Source organism: Dama dama, chromosome 7 (genome assembly GCF_033118175.1).
Source record: "Dama dama isolate Ldn47 chromosome 7, ASM3311817v1, whole genome shotgun sequence".
In the NCBI taxonomy this organism is placed as follows: Eukaryota; Metazoa; Chordata; class Mammalia; order Artiodactyla; family Cervidae; genus Dama; species Dama dama.
In genome coordinates, this window is record NC_083687.1 from 6,572,848 (window position 1) to 6,586,301 (window position 13,454).

At 43.7% G+C, this 13,454-nt stretch overlaps 1 protein-coding gene across 12 annotated transcripts in view; it reads left to right on the forward strand.

Annotated features, from left to right (window-relative positions):
- Positions 1 to 13,454, forward strand: part of DST (dystonin) — a 517,500-nt gene that overhangs the window by 459,874 nt on the left and 44,172 nt on the right. For all 12 annotated transcript variants that reach the window (XM_061146340.1, XM_061146344.1, XM_061146341.1 and 9 more), the window contains 7 exons: positions 921 to 1,139; positions 5,722 to 5,925; positions 7,124 to 7,355; positions 8,205 to 8,431; positions 9,906 to 10,028; positions 10,154 to 10,255; positions 12,265 to 12,366. In XM_061146340.1, coding sequence (XP_061002323.1) covers positions 921 to 1,139; positions 5,722 to 5,925; positions 7,124 to 7,355; positions 8,205 to 8,431; positions 9,906 to 10,028; positions 10,154 to 10,255; positions 12,265 to 12,366 — 1,209 coding nt within the window. The remainder of the gene's footprint in view (positions 1 to 920; positions 1,140 to 5,721; positions 5,926 to 7,123; positions 7,356 to 8,204; positions 8,432 to 9,905; positions 10,029 to 10,153; positions 10,256 to 12,264; positions 12,367 to 13,454) is intronic.

Sequence of the window (13,454 nt, forward strand, 5' to 3'; positions counted from 1 at the left end):
AAGATCACTGTGACCACCCCATCAAATCAGAGTACAGCATAATGTTCTACTTTGCTTCTCAGTCTATGTAATTAATTTTCCTGACTAGGAGTTCCTTCTAGAATTTCATTTGTGAAAGACAGTCCTTGTATTTTAACAGAAAGTAGTGTCTGTGTTAGACTTTCCAGGTAGCTCAGTGTTAAAGAATCCACCTGCGACTTGGGTTTGATCCTTGGGTCAGATAGGTCCCCTGGGGGACGAAACGGCAGCCCACTCCAGTATTCTTGTCTGGCACACCCCATGGACAGCGAAGCCGGGGGTCACAAGAGTCAGATGTGACTGAGCGTGGACTCAGCATCCATGTTGCCAGACCTTTCTGTCTTCTTCCAGAAGACCTGGAAGAATAACTGGAGAATTTTGCTTAATTGTGTTTGGGAAGCTCAATATCTTAGTAATACAAACTGGAGGTTTTTTATTTATGTGGGGGCAGTTCATTACCTAATATTTTTTGAGAAGTCCTCCATGTTATTAAGCCCCCTCATTTTTGATGACTGCATAGAAATTCATGAGTATAAGAACATACACTCGTTTATTACCGTCATCTCCAGTTGGTGTACTTTTAAGACGTTTAACACATTTTTGCTATTTTATACATGAATTTTTTTTTTATTGTAGTAAAAACACAGCATTTGCATACAGCATTTTCAGCCTTGAAAAGGAGGGACTTCCTGCCTTATGCAACAACATAGGAGGGCCTTTAAGACGAACTTCTCTACATAGACACTAACTAGCTGCTGTTGATCAGTCATTTACCATGCGTTTAGTCATTGAGTGCTTACTCTGTTCCCGGTAAATAGTGCTGAACAAGCACTCTGGAGTGTATGTATGTGTTCCTTGGTCTGCCTGACTGGATAAACACATATTGTCATCTGATTTTCTAGAAAAAACTGGACACGGTGCTGAAGAACTACGACGCCATCTGCCAGGTAAACTCAGAGAGGTACCTGCAGCTGGAGCGGGCGCAGTCCCTGGTGAGCCAGTTCTGGGAGACGTACGAGGAGCTCTGGCCGTGGCTGACGGACACGCAGAGGGTCATCGCCCAGCTGCCCGCGCCCGCCCTGGAGTACGAGACCCTTCGGCAGCAGCAGGAGGAGCACCGGGTGAGCCCAGGGCTGGGGAGGGCGCTGGGGGCCCCGGGGAGGGAGCCGCAACTGTCGGGGGCTTCTGGTTCAGACGCCTGCCGAGGCGGGGAAGTATCCGCCGTGCGGGGTCCGGTTTGCACGGCCTGCTCACCTCTGAGTTCCACCCGGCTGTGCAGGTCTGCAGCGGGAGACTCATGCGGGCAGACACCCTGTGTGTGTCATCGTGCCGTCGTCACAGCCCTTAGCACAGGAGTGGTGGCACAGTGACGCAGAGCCCGCCTGCCGGGGCAGGGGACACAGGAGACGCAGGTGCGATCCTTGGGGCAGGAAGACCCCTGAAGTAGGAAATGGCAACCTGCTCCAGTGCTCTTGCCTGGAAAATCCCACGGACTGAGGAGCCTGCCGGGCTATAGTCCATGAATGAGGTCACAAAGAGTCAGACATGACTGAGCGTGCACGCTCTACACCATGCCACGACGTGCAGTGGACACTGAGTGCAACGTGAAACCCTCTCTTAAAGTGTCAGGACACGACTGAGCGCGCACGCTCTACACCATGCCGCTACGTGCAGTGTACGCTGAGTGCAACGTGAAACCCTCTCTTAAAGTGTCAGGGAAATGAGCTTTCGAAGTCCTTTCAGTTGATCAGGTTGAATCGCTTTCAGTGTTCCCTAATTTGACTTAGTTTTATACTTCATAGTGGTTGGAGCCATCTGAAGGTAAGCAGAAGAAATATGTGGAAGCAGCCTCACACAGACAAGGCTGTTGAGCTTGGAGAAAATAGACGCTTTAACAAATGTGTCAATGTTGTCCTGAAACTATGAAAGGGAAAAAACTGCTGAAGTTTAAACACCAGTTGTCCCCCTTCTTTTTTTTAACCTTTTGTACATAGAAATCTTTTGAGCTTCTCTGCTCCTATAAGTTTACATGAGCAAATTAGAGGGTATTTTTCTGTCTACAAATAAATCCTATTTTAGACATATAAAAAGGCATCATGAAGCCCTTGTTTCTGCAGTCACAGATTAGGTTAAAATTTTGCAAGGGTTTGAGTGAGAAGATTCAAGGCTGTTGGAAGAAAGTCTAGAATTCTTGTTATTTATGATCTTGTGAACCTTAGTTGCTCTCCCAGATCTGTATGAGATGTACTCCAAAACTACTACAATTCCAAGTCACTGAGTGTGTGCACGTGTATAAAGTTTAACTTGGAATATTACATCATCGTTTGAAGTAACATGCTTATTAGTTTTATTGTTTACTCTTTAAATGTGTTGGCATTGGAAAGGATCTTTTAAGTATTTGTTTAGAAGAGCTTTAGAGGACACTTTAGTGCAAAATGGAAACTTTATGGAATTCTATCTAAATTGTTCAGTGGGAGAAAGACTTACAAACTATGTATAATTAATTTTAGTAGAAAGGTTATTTTTGGCAGAAATCCTCATGCCTAGCCACTGAATGATTTTTAAGATAAAATATTAAAAAAAAAATATTTCATGCATCTCTTCTACTCTGAAGTGAGATTTGAGTAGCTGTTTTTCAGCATAACATCAAATAGGTTGAAAAGAATCGTTACTGAATGGAAAATTTTAAAACTGAGTTAATTTTCCTTTTTGGCATAATCTTTCAGTTCTCAAAACAAATATAAGATTTGTATGGAGAAAGAGGATTTCAAAACTTTGTAGCCAAATCTTCAAATTGTTCAAACTAAATTGTTCAGAATATTTGTAGCATTCTTCTGCAACTTCATAGTGTCCACTTCACTGTCCTGGGGAACATCTTTTTGTTCATTCTAGCCAGGAGTGAGAAATGGCCCCCAGAGCCATGTTATAAGTAAGTGGTAGTTACCTTGAAGTCACATCAAGTATCTCCAGCATGAGTGGGCTCTGAGGATGGTTGCCAAGAATCATTTTGTTACATATAAAGCAAAAGACCTCTCCTGTCAAGCCTTTTCTCCGTGCACACACATACCCAGCAGGTGTCCTCTGGCTGTTCTCTTGTCCATCATGGAGTAGTCTTAAGAAGGCTCATCTGACAGCTTCCCAGCAAAGGTGTTCGGTCTTGATGCTACATAGGTGGGGCTTCCCTGATAGCTCAGTTGGTAAAGAATCCACCTGCAATACAGGATAACCCAGTTCAATTCTTGGGTTGGAAAGATCCACTGGAGAAGGGATAGGCTACCCATTCCAGTATTCTTGGGCTTCCCTTGGGCTCAGCTGATAAAGAATCTGCCTGCAATGCGGGAGACCTGGGTTCGATCCCTGGGTTGGGAAGATCCCCTGGAGAAGGGAAAGGTTACCCACTCCAGTGTTCTGGTCTGGAATATTCCATGGACTATATAGTCCATGGGGTCAGTTGCACAGGGTCGGACATGACTGAGCGGCTTGCACTGCACAGGTGATAGCCACTTAGAGTCCAGGCCACTCAAGAGCTCTCAGCAGAGATTCCTCTCTTTAGTGAGAGTCCCTTGATACTCATAGTATGAGCTGCTTTTTCAAACATTCCCGCTGGGATGTTGAAGCCAGAACTTGGGTGACATGGTTCTTCTCCATGAGATTGTATAGTAGCCGACCTTACCATCATCACCTCCATTCTGTAAAACAGGATGAAGTTATAAAATAATGTAGAACAAAATGAGGAAATCACTGTGTGGACTGCCCAGGGGCTGTGCATTGCGTATTAAACTGATTAGACCTTCCTTCTTTTTTCATTTTTAAAGTTGAATTTTTTCTTATTTTGCTCCTTTCCAAAAGAATTTTGAGACCACCTTCAGAAAAAACGTCAAAAATAGAGATATTGCACTGGAGTTCATTCATGATGTGCTGAACCATTTTCTCAACCACTTTCATAAAGAATTTGCATGACTAACCTCAGTAGCCACTTTTTAAAAAATTATTGAAGGATAATTGATTTACAATATTGTGTTGGTTTCTGCCGATCATCAGTGTGAATCAGCCGTAGGTATACCCATGTCTGCTCCCTCTGAAACCTCCCTTCTGCCTCCCACTCCATCCTGTTCCTCGAGGTTGTCACAGAGCCCCAAGTTGAGTTCTCTGAGTCACAGGGCAAATTCCCACTGGCTGCAGTTTACATGTGATCGTGTATACGTCTCCATGCCGCTCTCTCTATTCGTCCCACTCTCTTCCTGCAAACCCCCTGCACCTGCAGGTCTGTTCTCCAGGTCTGCCTCTTCACTGCTGACCTGCAGATAGGCTCGTCAGCACCATCTTTCTAGAGTCCATGTGTATGCCTTAATATGCGACATTCTTTCTGACTTACTTCACTCTGTATGATAGACTCTGGGTTCATCCACCTCATTAGCACTGACTCAAATGCACTCCTTAGTGGCCACTTTTAAAATAAAAGTCCATGTGTGTGACCGTCCTGGTGACGCTGCTCAGTGAATGATGGAAATTAAAATATTTGCAGAGAAAGACCGTTTTCCTCTAGACTGTCTTTCCTGAGTGCAATTTCTCTCAGAGGAGCTTTTACCAGGGGCTGGATAGCAGTGTGAAGACAAACCTTCTGGCGAGGACGAGAAGCTGCTGATTGGGGAACCTCATGAATAACGGGGTGAAACAGGGCACCTCAGTGCCATAGGAGGCTGGCCCTGGAGAAGCCTGTGGGCAGTCACAGGAGGCCCAGACTCTGGAGAGGGTCATGATCCCCAGTGGATGCATCTCCCCAGAAGGAAGGGGGCTCCACCTGGATTCCACTCCCCTCATTAGTATCACTATCATCATATTTCTTGATTCGATGATGTTATGCAGAATACTCATATGTCACGTGTTTTCTCTTAAGTACACCTTACAGTTAATACTCAGTATACAGCTGTGTGTTTGATAGATGAGTTGATTACCCTTGCAGCCACGAACGTTTAAAAATAAATGCCAATAGATTTGTTTATATACATGAATATCATACAGATCACATATGTACAAAGAATAGACTCACAGATATATAATGTAATATATATGGACACTTTTTTGTTGGTTTACATACAATATAATGATAATGCCTTGTGCATTATATTGCGTATAATATATATATATGCCATATATCCATTCTATTCTATATAATTTAATGACAGTGCCTCACTTACCTGTCATATTTTCTCTCAGCATCATGTCCACCATCTACTGACCTTCTTTTCCCTTCTTCTTCTCCGTCCCTCTCCCTTCCATCCTAACTTCTAAATAATTTTCATATGTATCACAAATGTGCAGAAAGGAATACTGAGAATTAAAGCTTGGTCTCTGTAGGTTGGCACATAGTGAGTTCATAATCGTTTTATGTAATATGACCCTCGGCTAATACTCTTGTTAGAATGTACTGGTCTTAGTAGAAAGGTCGTAATGAGTTGGGAGTAGGTGCTTCACTCATCCAGAAGTTGTGCGTGTGCCCTGAAAGGGACTTGACACGACCAGACTGTTGTTTAATCTCTGTGTCAGGGGCATCTCTTCCTGGCAGAGGGCTGCGCGTGCAGAGCCTTGTGATGGAGGGTGTGTGTTTGGAGTTCCGTGCCAGCTGGATGCTCCGAGGATGTCGACAGCTGTGTGGCGGAGGTGCGCCTCTGAGATACTGAAGTGCTCTTTGCTTTGTTGTAGCAACTGCGAGAGTTGATAGCCGAACACAAGCCTCATATAGATAAGATGAACAAAACTGGGCCGCAGTTACTGGAACTGAGCCCGAGGGAAGGCTTCTCCATCCAAGAGAAGTATGTGGCTGCAGACACCCTCTACAGTCAAATTAAAGAAGACGTCAGAAAGCGAGCTGTGGCCCTGGATGAAGCCATTTCTCAGTCAACTCAGGTGAGGCTTTGCACCCGAATGCGACGGGCTCTCCCACAGCGGCGCTTGGGAGGATGGTCTCCAGGTCTCCTAATTCAACTCCAGCTGAAGTTGTTTCATTGCATTGACTCTTGAGTTTTGATGTTTTAGTCTCAGAGGTGATATCTGCCTGCATCCAGTCCTTACCTTTCTCTGCCTGCTTGTATATAAGTAAGGCATAATTTTCAGTGACTTAAGAAATATGCAGTTGTCCAGACATCTAAATAAGTGTCCATCTAGAGTGGAATTCTGTGTTTGCCATTGGAAGAGCTAAAAGAAAGTGTGATTATCCTTATTAATAAATCATTCCCAAGACAGCAGTAAGATGACTATAATATGACTATAAAAAATGATAGGCTGAGGAAGAAGAAAGAAAAGTTGAAAAAAACTTTTTTTGAAAATATTTTTTTCAAGAAGTTTATTTGCAGTTATCTTCAAATTTTCCATTTTGAAGGCCTGGTATTTATTTTTAGATACACTGGCATGAGAGTGGTCCATTTCCTGTAATCCTGACTGACAGTTCGTTTAATGTTGAGGATCGTGTGAAATCTATTAATATAAATGAACAAGTGTTTATAACTTGGCTTCATTGTCTGCGGTACCTTTGCAAGTGGAAATTTAAAGTTCTTTCATGGATCTGATTATGGGTTTGACCATGAATTAAATACAAGCTTCCATCACATCTTTTTTTGTTGTTTTTTTTTTTTAACATTTTTTAGTTCAGGACCCTTGTAACTTAAGAAATCTCTTTCATCTCATCAAACCTGCCCATGAATTTCACAGTAATAATGTAACTTTTTGAGGATGCCAAAATAATCAGTAAAGTGACTGAAACTATCAGGGTTGATAGACACCCAGATTATTGAACCCAGTTTTTAAAATTGTTATTTTGATTGTGGTGATATGAAGCAGTCGTCAGATGCTGTTGTCAGGTGGTCCGATTGTGTATTAACAGACACCATTTCTAAATGAGTTTATTTCCAAGCAGCAGTCCTGTGCCCACAGCAGTGTGAGGTGTGCATAAGCTGTGATTCTAGGCGTAGCCTCCCTCGCCAGCTGCATGTGTTCACAGTGGGGCCAAGGTGTGGTGCCCGGCCGTGACCTTAAGCAGGAGTCTTGTTGCTTGAATCCCACTCGTGGTGTCTTTCCCCTGTGAGCGGCCGCTGTGCTTGACCCGCAGTTCCACGACAAGATCGACCAGATCCTGGAGAGCCTGGAGCGCGTGGTGGAGCGGCTGCGGCAGCCGCCGTCCATCTCGGCGGAGGTGGAGAAGATCAGGGAGCAGGTCAGCGAGAACAAGAACGTGGCGGTGGACATGGAGAAGCTACAGCCTCTGTACGAGACCCTCAGACAGCGGGGCGAGGAGATGATCGCGCGGTCCCAGGGCACGGACAAAGACATATCTGCCAAAGGTGAGCCCTTTGGGTGAGGGATCCTCTGAATGTTACTCTTAGGATGATTCTGGGTGTCCCCTGACAGTCCAGTTGCATATCAACACACTGGAGTTTAGGGAAAAAGTATCACAGGTGGGGCTTGTTTGGGGGTGGAAGGGCTGTGCACACCGGTCTGTGGTTTTACTGTCTTCCTGTGTTTGTGAAATCAGGCCAGTAAATACAGCGTGCATCATGATACAAAAACCATGTGGTGTCCGGGCCCTTTAAATCAGGTGATTAAAGCATCATGTTGGTAAGACCAAACCTGGGAATAGTTTGTCCTCATTCCTGACTGCATTAACTACTGTAACGGGTACCTGACCCCACAGCGACAGCAATGGCCACCAGGATCCTAACCAGCCACCTTAAAGGTCTGGCCTGGGCTTGAAAGGAAGGGCTTGTACACAGGTCAGTGGAAATTCATGGTAAGGGGTTGCTAGGAGGGAACTCAAAATGTGTGTCCTACCTTGTTCACATTCCAGGGACTGCGCGGACATCTCTATTCTTGAATTGGTGAGCATAAAGAATAGACTAAACCTTTTTTGGAAGTAAGGCCAGCCTTGGTGAACTCAGCTCTCTTCTGAGCTCAGGTGCCTCTGAGTGTTGTTCTGTGTCAGCAAAACTTGGTTCATAAGGAACAGGACACCCTCGTGAACTGCATTTGTCTGGAAAGGCCACTGGGCCCGGGGATACCCACTAGATGGACTACACCCACATTTGGCCCAGGTTTAGGTCCTTGGCAGACAGAATTGTGATTCCTGTGTGAGCTAGGACGTGCTGCTTTTGTTGATAAAAAGGTGTGTCTTCTCGATACCGTTCTGTTTGTAGCTGTTCAGGATAAGCTCGACCAGATGGTGTTCATCTGGGAGAACATCCACGTGCTGGTGGAGGAGCGGGAGGCCAAGCTGCTGGATGTGATGGAGCTGGCGGAGAAGTTCTGGTGTGACCACCTGTCCCTGGTGGTCACCACGAAAGACACACAGGACTTCATCCGCGATCTGGAGGACCCCGGCATTGACCCCTCCGTGGTGAAGCAGCAACAGGAGGCAGCCGAGGTGAGCCGCGTCTCCCTTGAAATTAAGAGAACAAGGCGTAGTGGCCTGGATGCTGGGTTCCTTTAGTGTAAATATTTGGAATCGTGCTGTGAAGACTGATACTTGACTCTGGAAGTGGAATGCACAGGAGTGCATTAGGGGACAGAGCTCCCCGCAGGTTTCCCTTCGAGACTGTGCATTCAGAAAGTGTCTCTCCATCCCCACTGCTTCTGCCTCACTGCTGGGCCTTGTCATGTCCTTTTTGTCTAAGAAAGAATCCAAGCGGCACCCCGCCTGCCGTCTCTCCCCATCCAGCCTCTAAGCTTGCTGCCCGTCGTCCTCTAGACCTGCTCTTGCCGTCCTGCTGGTTCGGAGCCCTTGGAGGCATCCGTTACCCAGTATCCAGGTTACCCGGAACATGGGACCGGCCCTTTCCACCCCAGTCTAGCCCAGGCCTGTGTTCCAAAGCCACTTTTTTCTCCTCTCCTTTCCCCAGCCCCTTCTCCAAAGCAGCTATGCTCTTTCTAGCATCTGCATTTCGCACATTTTGTCTCCTTGCCCTGGGATGTCTCTCCCGACATGGTTCTAGTGAATCTCACTCAGATTCCGAGGCTCAGGTGGATCGTCACCCTGCACTCTCTCGTATTCTCAGCTGAGTCTGTGCGTCCCCTAGCACTCACATCGCACGCAGGGCCACAGAGAGTGACTTGGCTGTTGGCGGCACCGCCGTCCTTCCTCACGGGCTTGGAGCCCTTGTCTCTGTGTCCCAGGCGCCTGGTTTGGGGCTTGTTCATCCGTGGTCAATAAGTGCATCTTGAGTGAGTAAATGTAGTTAACCAAGAAAATGAAAGCAAAGGTAGTCTTTATTTTTTTAAACAATTACTTGTTTTGTTTTATTTTTTAATTAATTTATTTTAGTTGGAGGATAATTACTTTATGATATTGTGATGGTTTTTGCCATACATCAACATGAATTGGCATTTCTGTCATAGGTTTGCTTTTTTTTTTTTTTTTTTTTTAACTTTACATGTCCTAGGGTAAAACCAAAAATCCAGAGTTAGATTATTCTATACCTGCTAACTCAGAAAATGCATTAATTTGTGTGAAGTCTTTAAACTTATATGATACTTATGTCTGTTTTAAATGGGTATTGCCAAACTCATTGGTTTAAAAGACAAAACGTATTTCCATGCTTTTCAATATTGTTGATACTCTTTTAAAAAACTTATTCTGGTATCTGTTACATGGAAATTGCTTCCTAAAGGTCGTCTTTATAATAAACACTTGACATTTGTTCCCTCAAAGGACACTTGTTGTTGGTTTTTCTCTTCTCTTGTTGAAAACATTTAGTGCAGAAACTTAGAAAACAGGTGGAAAAAAATAAAAATTGATTCTCATCCCGTCTCCTAGAGATAACTACCATCAATGTCCGTGTGCATCTTTTCAGTTTCACTGTGGTTTGGCTTAAAACTAAGGCTGCCATTTCTTATTCTAGGTCATAAGGGAGGAGATAGACGGATTGCAGGAAGAGCTGGACATGGTTATTAACCTCGGTTCGGAGCTCATTGCTGCGTGTGGGGAGCCCGACAAGCCCATTGTCAAAAAAAGTATAGACGAGGTACAGCCCCATGTTTCCTATCTTATCAGATGGTTTTTAAAAGGATTTTGCTAACTAAAGCGTGTTTGACAGTAGTTGAAAACTTACTACGTGACACTGACAGAGTTCTAATATTTCCATTGTAGCTGAATTCAGCATGGGATTCTCTCAATAAAGCTTGGAAAGATCGGGTGGACAGGCTTGAGGAGGCGATGCAGACTGCTGTTCAGTACCAGGATGGACTGCAGGTAAGGCTTGCAGCATCTGCCGGAGGGGTGGGGTCAGATGAAGCGATGCTCACAAATTCACGCATTGTATTGCCCCGTAGCTGCAGGTGTGATGCAGTCAACTCACCTGCTTCAATTCATGCTGTGTCTTTTCAAAGAGATTTCTGACACTGGAGATACATACAGATTTATAGACACCCCTTTACACACATTCAGTGAAATTTACTTTGAAAAAAAAATTTTTTTTAACTTTTTAAGGTGAAAGTCACAGTATTTTTCATAACTGTCTCAACACCAGACAGTGAAGTGGAGCTGAGTCTGAGTTCTGTCCTGGAGTTGAGTGGAGTAAGATGAAAGGGGTAAACACTATCTAAAAATATCACCAAGTGTATGTAGCTCAAGTCAGACATAAAGAAATTTGATTTGAAGCCAGTGTTCCTGGTGAACTAAAATAGATTTCTATTTTATTAGGTCATAATCAGTCATGTAAAAAGTGTTTTCTTCTTTTCTGTGTATATAATCCCTTTTAACGGTTGTTTTTCACATCCCTCACAGGTTCTCCTTCAGTTCACTCACCAGTTTTTTAGTTTATTCTTTAATATTAAAAATTCTTCTGTCAGTTGAGGCCAACTCAGGGATATTTCTCTCCCGCTTTCCTTAACCTTGTTCCATTTCCTGACAGGCTGGTGGGAGTTGAAGCCTTCATTCAACCATATGGAAAAGGCCTCTCTAAGTATTTCCATAACACCAAGAGAATATTATTTGTAAAGCTCAGATGAGGACATCTTTTCCCTTTGACCAGGCCACTTCATTTCTAAGTTTGTAAAAATAAATATCACAAGCCCGGCTTTATGCCAGCTGAGAAGTGTTTTGAACCTTGTAAATATATAAAAAAAATTCACTACAAGTGACACCTTATTATAATTCTCCTGCTTTTTTTTTTTTTTTTTCTTTTTAAACCAGTGTGATCATTTGCTGGTTGGGTGTCAGCAGCTAGTAACCTGTCGGGCTCCAGCTCTGTCTGTGAGGCCAGTGGGTGATTCTCACATCTGTTTGGCAGGTCCCTGGGACTGTGTCCTCTCTCTGGGCTGGAGATGATGCTGCCATCAGTAGCCCCGGGGGGTCAGGTCCCAGCTGGACACTGAGGCTTCCTCTCATCACTACTGCTAGAAAAGCAAGGCCCTTCAGAGGTGCCGCTGGTCCTAGGTCAGTAGCATCACCTTGGGGATGAAGGGCAGTGATGGACTGAGTTGTAACTCAGTGTCCAAAGCTGAAGACACTCACTCCAGAGGTTTCAAGGCTTGATTGTCAAGGAAAACACATTTTATTTCCCAGGTTGTTGCTTAAGTTCTCAGGGCTTATTCCACTTTTTTCCTCCTGATTGTATGGCCTGGCAACTTCATTAAGTGGCAAAATAATTTTGTGTATTCAGTACCTAAAGAAAAAGTAAGTAGAGCCTTTTTAGAATGTTTATATTGCATAAAAAGAATAAGAAAAATAGGAGAGTTTGCAGGTTTTTTTGCAGTTAAGAATACTGGTCTTAATAATTATATGTGTAGGATTTTAATGCTAATCTAAATAATACATAAGAGTTTACTTGAGACAAATTGTTTGAAGTGCCTACCAGTCAACTTCTTGGTTATTTGAATCAACAGATGGGTTTCAGTCTTTTTCTTTCACTATATTTATGCAGTCTGCCTTTTAGGCAGACATAAAAGAAGACAGAGAATTTTATTCTAGGTGGTAAGTTTATAAAACTTTTTTTCAAATAGACTTTTCTTGAAAGTTCTGAATATTCTAAGATTCTATTCGAGATAGAATTCCTTCTTCAAATTTGAATATAAAATTGGAGATTTCATCTATTTCATATCTGGAATGACTGTTCCAGTATATTGACACTTACTTTTTTTTATAAAACAGGCTCCTTGCTTAATATCTTTATAGATTTATGATTATACTTTTCTCTCACACTTGAGGTGGTAGTTTCAAATATATACTGTTAAAATAATGTGACCCTGTGTGTTTTTCAGGCATTATTTGACTGGGTAGATATTGCAGGTGGCAAATTGGCTTCCATGTCTCCAATTGGAACAGATCTTGAAACCGTCAAGCAGCAGATTGAGGAGCTAAAGGTATGGGTAAGGGCTGAGAAATCCACCAGGCACATTGTGTTCTTAAGTTCTTGATTCATGGGATGCTTTGTGCAGATTTTTCTATGTTACATAATTGAAGTGCTTCATTTTGATTATGTAACTGGTTTAATATAGTGCCTGCACATAATAAGGTGCATGTAAGTGCTCACTCAATAAAGGATACGAAATACTAGTAGTATTTCTTACCAAATCAATACTGGTTTAGTATAGAAAAATTGGAAAAATGCAGATAAGCAAACTAAAATGTTATGTACCGAGTGGCAAGCACTCTTACCTTTGATTTATAGCCTTACAGATGTCCTCATGTTGAGAGTAGGATGAGGTACGTGTATGTGTGTGTGTGTATGTTTTACATATTACCTATATATACACTGTTGGGCTTCCCTGGTGGCTCAGACTATAAAGAATCCGCCTGCAATGCTGGAGACCTGGGTTTGATCCCTGGGTCGGGATGATCCACTGGAGAAAGGAATGGCTACCCACTCCAGTATTCTTGCCTGGAAATTCCCATGGACAGAAGAGCCTGGCAGACTATAGTCCGTGGGGTCAGAAAGAGTCCCACACGACTGAGCAGCTAACATTTCACACACACTATACTGTAAAGATTTTAGAGCTGAATTATTCTGTAGCATGCTGTTGTCACTGATACATACACAGGCTTTCCCGATGGCTCAGTGGGTAAAGAATTCGCCTGAGTGCAGGAGACACAGGTTCGATCCCCGGAGAAGGAAATGGCAGCCAACACCAATATTCTTGCCTGGAGAATTCCATGGACAGGGCCTGGCGGGCGGGCTACAGTCTATGGGGTCACAAAGAGTTTGACACAACTGAGTGAGCGTGTGCGCGCACGTGCACACACACACACACACACACACACACACACACACACACACACACACACACACAGCAACACTTCTGTTTTCTTCCTTGTTCAGAATAATTCAATTAGTCTAATAGGCTGAAGGAGGATCTGGTGGGTGGATGGGATCACAGTGTTTCCCCACATGTTTGTTCTGTAGATGTTTGTTGTTTCCCGTCTGCTTCCCTCTGTAATTTTTCCTTTGTGG